The following is a 15,869-nucleotide window of genomic DNA, read 5'->3' as shown; positions in this document are numbered from 1 at the left end:
TCATTTTTGTATCCCCCTGCACCTACCATAGTGCTTGGCCATAATGGGCCCTTAGTAAATAATTTATTGAATGAATGAAATAATTCTAGTCTCAGCTTTGCAGTCAATCATCTGATGGACATTGTGACATTCTGTGGATTATTTCATGTCACTCAGCCTCAGTTTCCCTTTCTATAAAGTGGCAATAATATTTTGGGTCGGGGATTAAATGAATTAATGTATGTGAATAGACTATAAAACTTAAAACACTATTTACATACAAAGGACAACATTTTAAAAACTGTATTTAAAATGAGCCTAGATATTAATACTTTAAAGTCTAACTAAAGTGATTTGTAAGAACACAGCCTTCCCCTGAAGGTACATATGTTTATTGAAAAACATATTTTGTATCATTATTAAAAATTTTTTCTGAATTGACTCTTGGGCAAAGAAGGTTGCTTATTATTGTTTTAAAGTACAGTAAATTTTAAAGATTTGATCTTTAGGCTTCTAATCCTACATAATGTACAGAAACAAGTATGGAATCTCAAGTTATAGGAGCTTTCTGATGCTCAGGTAGCCTGTATTGTCAGTTTCTCCGAAAAGGCCCGATTTTGTTCTTATGGAAAGAGGGACTTGGCGTAGATACACCAGGAGGTTTTCTTTAGCTGCCAGAAGAAACTAAGCAAAAGCACAATTATATTTTCCTTTCTCTTTATTGAGGTAAAATATATGTAACATAGAATTTACCATTTTAACCATTTTTAAGTGTACAGCTCTGTGGCATTAAATACGTTCACATTATTGTACTAGCATCACCACCATCCATTTCCAGAACGTCTTCGTCTTCCCCCAGCTGAAATCTGTATCCATTAAACACTAACTTCACATTCCCCTCTCGCCATCTTTTGGCAACCACCATTCTACTTTCTGTCTTGAAGAATTTGATAACTCTAGGGACTTCGTATAAGAGCAGACATGTATTTGTCCTTTTGTGATTGGCTTATTTCACTTATTTCAAGAGTCATTGATACTGTGGCATGAGTCAACATTTCCTTCCTTTTTATTTTTTATAAATTTATTTATTTTTGGCTACATTGGTTCTTTTTTTTTAACATCTTTATTGGAGTATAATTGCTTTACAATGGTGTGTTAGTTTCTGCTTTATAACAAAATGAATCAGTTATACATATACATATGTCCCCGTATCTCTTCCCTCTTGTATCTCCCTCCCTGCTGCATTGGTTCTTCGTTGCTGTGTGTGGGCTTTCTCTGGTTGCGGTGAGTGGGGGCTACTCTTCGTTGCGGAGCACAGGCTCCAGGCACGCGGGCTTCAGTAGTTGTGGCACATGGGCTTGGTAGTTGTGGCTCGCGGGCTCTAGAGCGCAGGCTCAGTAGTTATGGCTCACGGGCTTAGTTGCTGTGTGGCATGTGGGATCTTCCTGGACCAGGGCTCGAACCCCTGTCCCCTGCATTGGCAGGTGGATTCTTAACCACTGTGACAACAGGGAAGTCCCTCCTTCCTTTTTAATTTCCATATGTATGGACCACATTTTGTTTATCCGTTCACCTGTTGATAGACACTGGGTTGCTTCCACCTTTGGCTACTGTGAATAATGCTGCTATGAACTTGGTTGTACAATAATCTGTTCTGCTTTCACTTCTTTTGGGTATAGGCTGGAACACCATTTCTTTTCAAATTAACTTAATTTATTTATTTGGCTGCGGTGCGCGGGTTTTCTCTAGTTGTGGCGAGTGGGGGCTACTCTTCGTCGCAGTGCGCGGGCTTCTCATTGCGGTGGCTTCTCTTGTTGTGGAGCACAGGGCTCTAGGCGTGTGGGCTTCAGTAGCTGTGTCACGCAGGCTCAGTAGTTGTGGCACACGGGCTTAGTTGCTCCGCGGCATGCGGGATCTTCTTGGACCAGGGCTCGAGCCCGTGTCCCCTGCATTGGCAGGCAGATTCTTAACCACTGTGCCACCAGGGAAGTCCCTAGAAAACCATATCTTTACCTCATTGTAGATGAGATGTTGGGGTTCTAGTTGCTGTAGTAACTTATCTTGAAATTAAATTTACTATTTATTAGGATGTTTTTCCTTTTGAGTATTTATATTGGGTATTTCCTTACTGTTGACACTGTACTATTTGAGAGTAGATTCACGTCCAAAACATTTTAATTATAGATTTGAATTACCTCCATAGGATAAAGTATATGAACCTCTTTTCCTAACCTATAGTGGATGTGAAAATTTTTACCTTTAGATAAATTTTTAGTAATCCTGGCTTTATTTTATTACTAGAATTGTTTTTTTGTTTCTTTTGCGGTACACGGGCATCTCACTGTTGTGGCCTCTCCCGTTGTGGAGCACAGGCTCCGGACGCCCAGGCTCAGCGGCCATGGCTCACGGGCCCAGCCGCTCCGCGGCATGTGGGATCTTCCCGGACCGGGGCGCGAACCTGTGTCCCCTGCATCGGCAGGCGGACTCTCAACCACTGCGCCACCAGGGAAGCCCTAGCATTGTTTTTTTAAATGTCATCAACTCTGATATTTATATATGGAATAGAAATTGTTCATTATTTCCAGTTTTATATTCTATATGCAATTTAATGCCTTAAGTGAACACTGCCTTCAGGAAAATACTGGAAGATCTTTATGCAGATGAACGTGTCTTAGGACATAGCGATAAACTCAGTTTTATAAATGTTAGTGCTTTCACAGTGCTTTCATAATACATGCTAAATGAATTTGTCATGTATTAAGCACACAGTTGCAGTTTTATAGCTAGGTTTTCATATTCAGTAAACTTATTAATACTTTGTTTTGTTCTATTTTGTTGATTATACGAAGTAGCACTGCACTGGTAAGGAAATAGCCATTGAGGAATCTTTTTGGATTATCTGTTCAAGTCCTCCCTTTCTTCATGCAGGTACCTTTCTACTTTCCATTTGTAACTGGACACTTTAAAGGATATTCACTATTTTGCTGTTTCCTTAGATTCCAAATCAGCTATCAACTATCTATTAATATATTCTCTGTTATATATTCTATTTCTCCAAGAAATTTATTTTAAAGTACACTTTAACAGCTATTCAAAATGTGTAAACAATGGGGTCAGATCATAGCAATATCAGAAAAATAAAGCTAATACCGTTCACTGATTTACTTGTAACAAAACACTTTTATGGTGCCCTGATGGGTGAAAACCTGCAGCCCCTGACTGAGTCCTTTACTGCCACTAGGGGGCTAAGTTTTCCTTAGCTGTTAAAACTAAAGATCCCAGTTTTTTTCAGTTTTGGCGAACCCCGCAGACCCCTCCTTGCTGTTTTGCTTTTTGGATTTAACTTATGTCCCAGGATATTTGTGCCTTTAAATATTATGGGAAACCAAGTTCAAATCCAAAACATTTTAATTGTGTATTTGAATAATCTCCAAGGATATTGGAAATGACAACAGCTTGAATTTTATGTGACCATTCTAGTAATATCTGGCTTTTTTAACCACTGGACTTGTTAAAATTATGTAATTCAGAAAACATCAACCCTCATGTTTGTAATTGAACTAGAATTCTATCCATTATTTTAATTTTTTACTTCTGTGTGCAAAATGTAATGCCTTAAAATGCACATGATAAAATAAAATATTTATTTCTTGTATACCTTTATGAACTTCTGACGTTTAAAAATTCAGTAGTCAGTAATGGAGAAATAGGGAAGCATTTTAATGAATTTTTACAATCCTTAGGCTAATTCACTTCAAAGTTTACCGAATAAGATTATTTAGTAATATTATTAGCATACTCAAAATATGAAAAACATGGACCAAAAAAGAGAAAGTTGCCACCTTATAAAAAGGATACCTTAAAAATATTCAGCAAGTGGAGTTCTAGTAAAATTAAAATATTACATTTAGGAAGAAGAAAAGATTAGGGAAGTATTATGATATATTAAAGAGTGTGTACTTTGGAGTTTGCCTCTGTCACTACCGGCGTTATGACTTTCGGCACATTTTTTAACATCCCTGAGCTTTAGTTTCCTTATTTTTGTAAAGTAATGTTAATACCTCATTCAATTGTTGTTTGGATTAAATGAGGCCATATATGTAAAGGACCTAGGACTGTGCCTGGAATATGGTAGGTGTTCAACAAATGTCATCCTCTGTTTAATCCAAAGATGTGATGTTATAACTGATTCTCAGTCGTTCTGGAGGGCCTCTCCCTGGAAAAGAGGAGACTCAACCTAATTTAAGGCTACATCTGTAGGTATGACTCTACCAGTAGAAAGAGTTCAGTCTTTTCATGGTATCCTAACTATAAAGAGAAAGTTTGGAAAATGTATTTCCTTAGCTAAAATAATAGCATTGTTAGCTATTTACTTATTGATTGCTTACTGTATGCCAGTACTGTTCTTAGTGCTTTGTGCATATTAACTCATTCACTCCTCACAACAAACATGTTAGGTAGGTACTATTATTATCCCTATTCTAACAGAATGCAGAAACTAAGGCCCAGAGGGATTAACGTTGCTCAAGTTTATACAGCTATTAAAATTTTGGAGCTGGGCTCCAAAGCCAGGCAGTCTGTCTCTAGCATCTGAATTCCTAACCACTTGTCTAAATTGTTAAAACATTTTTTTCATAGATTCCACTGGATGCATTGTATAACAGTAGGAGTGTTTGGAGTGTACTTATAATTATTTTATCCTTAAAAATCTTCCTCCAAATGTTTGTTACTATTAAAATGATTGAAATAATTATTTTAGAATTCTGAATATGTTCTGATATCTTCAGTAAAAGGAAATGACTACTTTCAGTAAGAATAAATGTTTGGTTAGAAGGGCAACAAAATGTTTAGGTGCTAAAGAAATCATTTATAAAAGTAGACATGACCCTTTTAAATGACTTTTAAAATTGCCTTATTACCATTTGTTTTCAACAAATAAGGGCACCTAATTGGACTAAATACATTTTATTGCACCCACAATTGCACTTGGAATTTTTTGTTCCAAGTTGAAAGAGAGGAGTGCCTTGAATGCTGTAGAGGTTTATTTGGGTTGACAGCTTTCCTGTGTTTGGATTTGTTCCAGCTGTGCTGCAGTGCTGCTCTCCTACCCACATGGACGCGCTCAGTAGTTGTGTGACTCCCACTGCCCCTTCCTATGCACACTGCAACTACTTCCAGGTAAGATGCTGGGAACAATGGACATACCCTGCGTCAGGTACAATACGATTGGCCTTGCAGAATTCCAAAGTGTAATTTTATCTTAATGAGTAGCCAGAGGTAAGCTGTGGATTATGGCCTTAGTTTTTCTCAATTCTAAAAAAGAAAAGAGTTGATGTAAATGTTGTCTGAGGATTCTTCTAGGCCTACACTATCTTCTTGGCCTACTCTTAGGCACTAGCCACATGTAGCTATTTAAATTTAAATGAATTAAAGTTAAATAAAATTTAAAAATCATTCCTCAGTAGGGAGGGTGGGAGGGAGGGAGACGCAAGAGGGAGGAGATATGGGGATATATGTATATGTAGAGCTGATTCACTTTGTTATGAAGCAGAAACTAACACACCATTGTAACCAATTATACTCCAATAAAGATGTTAAAAAAAAAAAAATCATTCCTCAGTCACACTAGCCACATTTCAGGTGCTTAATAGTTTCGTTTGGCTAGTGGTTACCAAATTTTATAGTACAGATAGAGAACATTTTCATCATTGCTGACAGTTAGTTGGAACAATGTTGTTCAACTAACTGTCAACAATGGTAAAATTGATTACCATGGTAAAATGAATACCAGATAAACTCTAAAAGTATATAAATCACCAAATGACAGATCCTTCCAAGATGGTACAATTACTTTTTTTTTTAAAGGAGAAAGGAAAATGATGTCAAAAGTGAGAAAGCCCCCATGTTGTAAACACTGCACTTCAATGTTTTCTCATATTTGTTAGGAAGCAATTGCTTTGATTTAAATGTTGTAGACTACTACTTCTAGGATAAGATTAAATCCCATGTTTGTATTTTTATGCTATAGTTGCTTAAAGATTGGAATTGTTTTCCTTTGATATCATGTAGTCATGATAGCTTCTGTTCTTTACAGAATACCTTACTATTGACATTCCAGTACTCAAAAGAACATTCCTTTTTTCTTTTTTGTCTTTTCTTTCTTTTCTTTTTTTGAGGAGTATAGAATCAGATCAAGGAGACGTAGCTGGACATTTTTTTTTTTGCGGTATGCGGGCCTCTCACTGTTGTGGCCTCTCCCGCCGCGGAGCACAGGCTCCAGACGCGCAGGCCCAGCGGCCATGGCTCACGGGCCCAGCCGCTCCGCGGCACGCGGGATCCTCCCGGACCGGGGCACGAACCCGCGTCCCCTGCATCGGCAGGCGGACTCCCAACAACTGCGCCACCAGGGAAGCCCAGCTGGACATTTTTAATGGCAGCTGTCATCAAGCAAGTTAGTCTAGCCGATTCATCTTCACTGGAAGGACATATCTCTCTCACAAATTAGATGCTCTTGTCTGTAGATCCAGGCATTCTCTCCCCTGGATCATACTGGAGATACTCTGTTGGTGTTATATCTTGATTATATTTATGTTTTAAATAAATCATTTAAAACATCTTTGAAGACCTTTGCTTACTACAAAGACAAATACATGTTCACTGTAGGAAAATAGAGATAAGTAGACATAAAATTTTTAAATGGAAAAAAGGGAAGTATTTCAGATAACATTCTGGAAATAAATGCAGTTAGTTTTGTTGGCCTGCAGATATGAGTGTGCATGAATGGTCAGTATATTGCAGTGGTTAAGAGCAAGAACTCTGGAGTCAGGCACACCTAGGTTTGAAACCTGACTCTGTCAGTTACTTCTTTGTGACTTTGTATAAATTATGAAGTTTCTCTGAACTTCAGTTCCATCCTTTGGAAATAGAGATGATCACATTTCATAGACCTCTTGTGAGGATTAAATGAAATAATGTATGTAAAGCACTTTGTATGTGCTTGGCACATAGTGAGATCTCAATAAGTGGGGCTATCAGCTATAGTAAAGTAGCTTGATGCTTAAACCATTTGGATTTACATTATTTGGCATTATGGCCTTCAAACCATTGACGCAATCATTGTCAATGTGTTTGGCAATATTGACTCACTACATGTTTTATTTAATAGTAACTCTTCCATATCTTATGTTTATAACCTGAGACATTCAGCAAACATTTATTGAATGCCTGCTCTATGCAAAGTACTGTGCATAAGAGAATACATCTTGAAGATATCAGTCTAAAAGTGACAGCTATTTTAATCTATTGTTTTATTATTAAAATAAATAATCTCAGGACCAAAGGACATTTGATATTCCATACATTTTTTCCCAGATCATTTGGAACAGAATATCAGTACCTCCCCCCGAATCTATAGAAGCATTGGTGGACTTGTGAGCGTCCTGTGTTTGACATTTCCTTACTACACTCCTAAAACAGTATATTACAGATACAAGTGATGTTTTTGTCTGTCAGCCTTTATGGAAGAGTTTGGTTTATAGACATTTTATCAACAAATAGGTTTTTGGGTACTATGACTTTTTTGATTTTGTGTACTTTAACCCTGAGAATTATTGGTCCATTCCAGTATTAAACTTAATATAGTGGTTGACATATAATAGTTCCTGTGTAAGTGTTAACAATAGAGTTGAAGCTACTACTGCTGGAAAGTTGATTGGCATTCAAGTTTTCTTAGTGAGCTTTAAGTTTAATTTGTTTATATTTCGCGTTCATCAGCCTAAATGTTATTGCTTTCCTCCTTAATCTCATATTTGGTTTTCTATCCAAACAGTCCTATTTTCTCTTTTCCCAGAATCCTCCAGTGCAATCCTCCTATCCAGTTGAATTTCTGCCTTCTGATTGGCCTTGCAGTGCTACTGATGAAAATAAAAAGTCAGAATTAAACCTAGAGGCTGTTTTTCAGATAGTAGATGAGTTGCATTCCTCCCCTAAATTGGAGATGGTAAAGGTGGAGCCTGTTGAGAATCAGTGCTCAACATCTCAGTCTAACAGAGGCCAACATATCCTAGCTAATTCAAACAAGAGCAATCCATCTTCCACAAGTCAGGCTAGCCAGCTGGAGCCACTTACTGCTGTAGGCTCAGATATTACGTCTTTTGTGGCTGGAACAGAACAAGCAATTACCTGCTCTCTACCACAGTCACCTGAGTACAACTATACCATCCACACAGCTCAGGCTGTTGAAAGCACTACAATGCAGGAGTCTGCAGCCAGCCAGCAAGCTCATGTCAAACCGAAGGAGCAGCTAAGTCATAATCCATCTCCGTCTTCAGTAGTATTTGTGCAGGAAGGGCTACCGTTCAGCACACATGAGGTAAGAGGCAAAGAAAAAATCCTAATAGAGCTCAGAGGTACCTAGTGCTTCTTGCTGAAGACTGTTCTAGTGGAGACTTTGTCCAGGTTTTATTTGGGTTTAATACCAGTTCATTTTGCTCTTCAGAAGGATCGTCTCCCAGTGGTTCTGCACAAAAGATTCAGAAAGAAGTAACCTTAACCCTCAGGCATCCTCTCACTACGTTGTGGTCTGAAGTCAGCCTCTAGAGAGGCAGTCTGAATGAGCATTGTGGTATGACTGATTTGCATGTTAAAAGCATCCCTTGAGTTTTGCTTCCTACCTTAGTTTGGATGGACTAGGTGTGCCTGGCTGATTAAATTCCACTCCTCAGAAGGGATGGTTTATCTCATAGATAATATCAGGACTTTCCTGGCCATTTGTAGCATGGAGGTAAGGAGATGGTTGGAGGTGTTTTCATACTTTCTTACAGCATCATTGAATTCCAAATTTTTTTTAAAGATTTATTTATTTGCTTAATTTATTTTTGGCTGTGTCGGGTCTTAGTTGCAGCAGGCGGGATCTTCGTTGAGGCATGTGGGATCTTTCGTTGAGGCATGGGGGATCTTTCGTTGTGGCGTGCAGGTTTTCTCTCTCTAGTTGTGGTGTGCAGGCTCCAAGGCGTGTGGGCTTTGTAGTTTGTGGCACGCCGGCTCTCTCGTTGAGGCGCGCGGGCTCAGTAGTTGTGGCGTGAGGGTTTAGTTGCCCCATGGCATGTGGGATCTTAGTTCCCTGACCAGGGATTGAACTCGCATCCCCTGCATTGTAAGGTGGATTCTTTACCACTGGGCCACCAGGGAAGTCCCTATAGAATTCTAACTTGACTTGACAGCATACTGTGTTTGAATTTCCCTACTAATATTCTCATTCCTAAAGCAGAATTCTGACTCTAGTTTGAGAGATATATTCTGAAGGTAGAGACTAATTCCTTTATTGCTGCTAGCTTATGACCAGGAAATGAATAAACTTTGATTCTAAAAAATAAAAGTACATCCAAATTAAAATCACTTTTGTGATTATTTTTTTCCTACTTAATTTTTTTTCTTGATCTTAGCCTGATACATATGTATTTCATTTTGGATTTTTTTTCTTTAATGGAACTGAAAATGTCTTCATTGTTAGAAATTCCCAAGATAACTTTTTGGCAGTTTGCGTGTGTGTATGGGGGGGCGGGTTGTGGCCGCACCGCACGGTTTGTGGGATTTTAGTTTCCTGACCGGGGGTTGAACCCAGGCCCTCGGCAGTGAGAGCGCAGAGTCCTAACCAATGGACCACCAGGGAATTTCTGGCAGTTTTTAAAATGCATTCTTTTCTAGCTCTAACTTTAGATCCAAATGTCTTATGGCGTTTTGGGGTTTATTTATTTATTTAATTTATTTTTGGCTGTGTTGGGTCTTCGTTGCTGCGCATGGGCTTTCTCTAGTTGCGGCAAGTGAGGGATACTCTTCGTTGTGGTGCGTGGGCTTCTCATTGCAGTGGCTTCTCTTGTTGTGGAGCACCGGCTCTAGGTGTGCGGGCTTCAGTAGTTGTGGCTCGCGGGCTCTAGAGCGCAGGCTCAGTAGTTGTGGTACACGGGCTTAGTTGCTCCGCGGCATGTGGAATCTTCCTGGACCAGGGCTCGAACCCGGTCCTCTGCATTGGCAGGCGGATTCTTAACCACTGCACCACCAGGGAAGCCCTATCTTATGGTTTTTATCAACTCATTGTCCTTCTTGAGCCCAACTGTTGAGACCCGGTATACTATGTATTAATATTATAAATTCAATAGACCAAAGATAGTCCCATTATGTTTCAAATATGCCTGTGAAAAGAACATGAAATTTGCCTTTATTCCTTCGTAGTCACATCCAAAAGATTAGATTTCGTACCTTAAAATTGCATTCCCACAGTTATTTTTTTTTTAATTTGGATATCACAGCTTTTGAAAGCTATATTTTGAACTCCTAGCTCTACTTCATTATATTGTTTTATTTTAAAATAAATTCATAAACAAATAGAGCATTTGAGAAGTTGGTCAGCTTGACAAAGGGATTTGATATTCCAAAGAAAACATAGGAACTCCAAGAGAGAAATTCATATGTCATAAGCAGAGCAGATCTAGATTTTATAGGGAGTGAAGCTTACACAAATTTGAGGTCCTCATTAAGCCAAAGAATACAAAATTAATAGAAGAAAGTGTTTATAACCCCTCTGACATCATCCAACAGGATCATGCCTATGGCCATTCCAGTATCACCAAGAGGGGCAGGCAATCAGATGGAAAGGATGTCAGAGTGGGAAAAGATAGTGGTATTAACCAATTGTGAATTTGTGTGATGTGAATTTTACCAAAAAAGAGAAAAGAAACTTCATGGTGAATCTTCCTCTGATCATAAGTAAATATTTTAGCTCCATAGACATTTCAGTAGTTTGTGTATGGGGAAATATACATCTTACTACCGAATATTCAGATTAGCTTAACAAAATCGGGTGGTATCATTCTTTTTTTTTTTTTTTTTTGGCGGTAAGAAAATGGCGGGCCTCTCACTGCTGTGGAGCACAGGCTCCGGACGCACAGGCTCAGCGGCCATGGCTCACGGGCCCAGCCGCTCCGCGGCATGTGGGATCCTCCCGGACCGGGGCACGAACCTGCGTCTCCTGTATCGGCAGGCAGACTCTCAACCACTGCGCCACCAGGGAAGCCTGGGTGGTATCATTCTTAAGGATGAAAAGCCTTACAGTCTTATTTGTTGGATCATGTTTCTATAGTAGAACTCCTCTGATAAAATATCTTAGCTTTTAGTAGATATTTGGGGAAAATTTGGAATAATGAGTGGGTTTAATATTTTAGGTGGATGCCAGTATAAAATGCCAGATGAAAACACCTGAGAATATCTTGCCTTCAGAACAGATGGGATTCCTTATTTCAGAAATGGGGCCTGCTAGCAAGCCTAGTGAAGACACAGGTTTATCCACTCCAGCCGGATACAGAGAGCGAAGCAACTCACAGCAAGGAAAGTCCCCTGGTAAGGATTATTGTGCTCTAGAATGTTAGCAGTAGAATCATAGTGTAGAATTAATATATGAGTGATAGCTTCTCTGGTCTTCATTTATTATTCGTAATTGTAATATACTAATCACATTGCTGTTTCATACAACTGCAATTTAAACTCTTTTATTTTTTCTTAATCATCCTTTTAAAGTACGTAAAAGTTATATTCCAGTATTGCATGTAAGAATATGAGCTTTTGAAAAGAGAACATGGTAAGTAAAAGCAAAGGAATTTGGATTATTTAACTTGGAGAATGCAAGGATGAAGGGTGATTCAATAACTGCTTCAGATGCCAAAGACTTTGTAATTACGGAAGTACTTGTTCTCTTATTAGCAGAGTATAGTACAAGAGGGAATATGCTTAAACTGTGGCAGGAAAAAAGTAGATGGACATTAAAGACGTTATCCTGAGCATATTATAAAGATACTCTAAAGTATGACTCTGTATCAATGGGATTTTTCTTGTGGTTTGTAGGAGCCCGAGTGATTGTTTTAGTACAGTTGCTGCTACTCTTTCTAGGGAAATTGGAAAGAATCATTTTTTTAAGAAAATGGTGACATCCAATAAAACATGTTTCTTGTATGATCCAAAACCAAGTCATCAAAGTCTTCAGTGGACAACTTGAATATTCTCAAATTATATGCATGTCAGAGGCATGCAATTCAGTGAATTAATGAATCAGGTTAAGCAATCATTTTAACCTATAAAAATTGGAAAAATCTTGGGAACTTCTGTGAGAATTTCTCCAAAAAGTAAACTAATAGTAATATGATCGAGATGTTGTTTAGACTCATTGGGTTCTTTCTGCAAAATGCCTTTTAGACTAAAAGCTATCTTGATCACTTATTTTATTTGTTAAACTTAGCTTGCACAGTTGCTTTTAGTTGAGTATATGATCCAATCTACGATCAAAGATTAAGATTTCTTACCACTGAAGATGTTCAAAGCAATGGCATAGACTTTGAAGGCAATTTAGAAAAGGACAGTGACGAATATTTACTACACACTCACTTTTATGACATACAGCAAACTTGATGAAACTGGTATTATCGTCTTAAAGATCAGGAAACTTAATCTTGGAGAGGATAAGTAACTTGTTCAAGATCACATTAATTTAGCTAATATTCTACTCACAGTCCTTCTGTTGACTGTGTCCTTTGATGCACAAAAGTTTTAAGTTTTATGTAGTCCCATTTGTCTACTTTTCCTTTTGTTGCCTGTGCTTTTGGTGTTGTATCCAAGAAAGCATTGCCAAGTCCAGTGTCATGAAGTTTTTCCACTATGTTTTCTTTCAGGAGTTTTATAGTTTTAGGTCTTTAGTCCATTTTGAGTTAATATTTGTAGACAGTGTAAGATAAGGGTCCAACTTTATTCTTTTGCATGTGGACATCCAGTTTTCCTAGCACCATTTGTTGAAGAGACCTTTCCCCACTGAGTGGCCTTGGCATCCTTGTTGAAAGTCATCTGACCATATATGTGAGGGTTTATTTCTGGTTTCTTTATTCCAGTCCACTGGTCTATTTTTCTGTCGTTATGCCAGTACCATATAATCTCTGTTTAACCAATCAATTCTGCCATTGTAGCACAAAAGCAGTCATAGATAATACATAAATGAATGTTTGTGGCTATGCTTCAGTAAAACTATTTACAGAAACAGTTGCTGGGCCCAATTTGACCCAAAGGTCATAATTTACCAACCCCTGAGTTAGACTAACAGTTTATTTCTGAAAAGCAACAGTGGAAGCCAGAAAGGAGTAGAATCATATTTTTAATATATTAAAAGAAATCTGCAGTCCTGGAAATCTCTACCCAGCCAAAAGATCCTTCAATAATGATGGCAAAAATGAAGACATTCTCAGATAAACACAAAATAGAGAGCATGTGCCACAGAAGATAAACAGTAAAGGAAATTCTACAGGGTGGTCTTCAGGCAGCAGGAAACAAGGAGACATACTGTAGCTTCTAGGGTAATCACCAAAATTGGTATAGAAATAATCCAAAAAAAAGGCAGGAAAGGAGGAAGCAAGGAATTAAAAATAAGGAAGACAGAGAAAACAAATAATAAAATGGTTGACCCAAATTTAGCCAATACAACTATTATATGTAAATGGTCTTAAAATCTCAAAGACAGAGATTGCTAGAGTACATAAAAGGGCAAACTCCTACTATAGGCTGGCTACAGGAGACATGTAGGTTGAAGGTAAGTGTATAGAAAAAGATACAACATGCAAACAGGAAGGATGAGAAGGCTGGTATGGTTATTTTTAAATATCAGAAATAATAGACTTTAAGACAAAGAGTGTTATAAAGAGGGCCACTTCATAATGAACAATTCATCAGGGAGGTGTATCAACTGTAAATGTGTTTTTTGTAGTAATAGAGTTTCAAAATACATGAAGCAAAAATTGACAAAAATTAAAGGGGGAGACACAATTCCTCAATGTACTAGGATATTTTAATACTTCTGTCTAAGCAATTGATAGAACTAGACAAAATATCGGTAAAGACATAGAAGATCTGAACAACATAAACACCTTGATCTAATTGGCATTTATAGTACACTGAGCATCCAACAACTGCAGAATATACATTGTTCTCAAGTGCATATAGTACATTTACCAGGATAGGTCATTCATTGGGCCATAAAACAAGTCTCAGTACATTTAAAAGAACTGAAGTCATACAAAGTGTACTCTCTGAATATAACAGGATTAAGTTAGAAATCAGTAACAGAGTAATTAGGAGAACCTCAAATACCTGGAAATAAAGTGACATACTTTTAAATAGTTTGTGAATCAAAGACAAAATCACAAGGAAAATTAGAAAATATTTTGACAATGAAAATACAACATCACAGTTTGTGGGATGCAGCTAAAGCAGTGTTAGAATGAAATGTGTAGCTTTAAATGCTAATATTAGAAAAGAAGTAAGATCTAAAATCAATGACCTGAGGTTTTACCATACGAAACTAGAAAAAGAAGAGGAAAGTAAACCCAAAGTAAATACTAAAAATAAAAATAGAAATCAATGATATAGAAAACAGACAATTGAGAAGACTAACAAATAGTCTTTTTGAAAAGATCAACAAAATTGACAAACTCCTAACTACACTGATCAGGAAAAAGAGAACACAAATCATAACTACCAAGAATGAAAAGAGATTAACACCTCAGAATCTGTGAATAGTAAAAGGATACTAAGAGAATACTATGAACAGTCTTATGTTAATGAACACAACCACATAAATGGAATAGCCAGTTCTTAAAAAGTACACCTTGTCAAAATTCACACAAGAAGAACCAATGAATAGCCCTATATAGATTAAAGAAGTTGGTTATCAAACATTTTCCTCAAAAGAAGAAAGAAAACTACAGACTAATAATCCTCATGAATGTAGATGCAAAAATAATTAACAAAATATAAGTTAATTGAATGCAACAATATGTAAAAAGGCTGATAGACAAAGTAGAGTTTGTCTCAAGAATGCAAGGCTTGATTGAATTTCAAATGCTAATGTTATTCACCATATTAACAGAGTAAAGGAGAAAAAACTATGATGATTTCAATAGATTCAAGGAGAGCACTTGACAGACTTCAGCACTCATTCGTAATAAAAACTCTCAGCAAAGCAGGAATAGTAGAACATTTCTCAAACTGATAAAGAATATCTATAAAATATGTATAGTGAGGATCATGATTAATAGTGAAAGACTAAACTGTTTACTCCAGAGATTGGGAACAAGGCAAGGATGCCCACTTTACCACTTGTATTCAGTATTGTACTGGTGGACCTAGCCATTGCAATAGGCAAGAAAAAGAAGTAAAAGGCCTAAAGATTGGAAAGCACACAATTGGAAAATGAAATTTAAAAAAAAATCAAACATTTATGGGAGGCCCAAAATCATAAGATACCTAGGAATAAGTCGAACAAAATATGTCTAAGGCCTCTACGCTGAAAACTACAAATTTTGCTGAAAGAAATTAAAGAAGACAAATAAATGGAAAGATGTGCCATGTTCATGGATAAGAATACCCAATATTGTTAAAGTGACAGTTCTCCCCAAGTTGATCTATAAATTCAATGCAATCCTAATCAAAATTCTAGTAGACGTTTTTTTCTTTAATGACAAGCTGATTCTAAAATTTAAAAGAAAATGCAAAGGACAGAGATTAACCAAAGCAATTTTTAAAAATAAAAAATTGGAGGAGACTTTACCAGATTTCAAGACTTACCATAAAGCTAAAATAATCAAAATCGTTTGATATTGGTGAAAAGAGGGACCTATAGATGAATGAAACAAAATAGAGAGTCCAGAAATAGATCCGCACATATGTGGTCAATTGATTTTCAACAAAGGTGCTAAGGCAGTGCAATGGAGAAAGGAAAGTGTTTTCAACAAAAATTAACATTGACCCATACCTCAGCCCGAAGGAGCAAGATGGCAGAGTAGAAGGATTTGTGCTCACTC

General features: G+C 37.3%; 1 protein-coding gene across 1 annotated transcript in view; it reads left to right on the top strand.

Annotated features, from left to right (window-relative positions):
- Positions 1-15,869, top strand: part of HSF5 (heat shock transcription factor 5) — a 52,367-nt gene that overhangs the window by 10,696 nt on the left and 25,802 nt on the right. The window contains exons 3-5 of the mRNA XM_022552486.2: positions 5,063-5,157; positions 7,829-8,350; positions 11,199-11,373. Of these exons, the coding sequence (XP_022408194.1) occupies positions 5,063-5,157; positions 7,829-8,350; positions 11,199-11,373 (792 nt within the window). The remainder of the gene's footprint in view (positions 1-5,062; positions 5,158-7,828; positions 8,351-11,198; positions 11,374-15,869) is intronic.

Source organism: Delphinapterus leucas, chromosome 19, assembly GCF_059928025.1.
Source record: "Delphinapterus leucas isolate spDelLeu-1000000601 "Yukka" chromosome 19, BTC_Dleu_Yukka2, whole genome shotgun sequence".
Classification (NCBI taxonomy): Eukaryota; Metazoa; Chordata; class Mammalia; order Artiodactyla; family Monodontidae; genus Delphinapterus; species Delphinapterus leucas.
The sequence above is the reverse complement of the archived record's forward strand: the minus strand, read 5'-3'. Positions and strand labels throughout refer to the sequence as shown.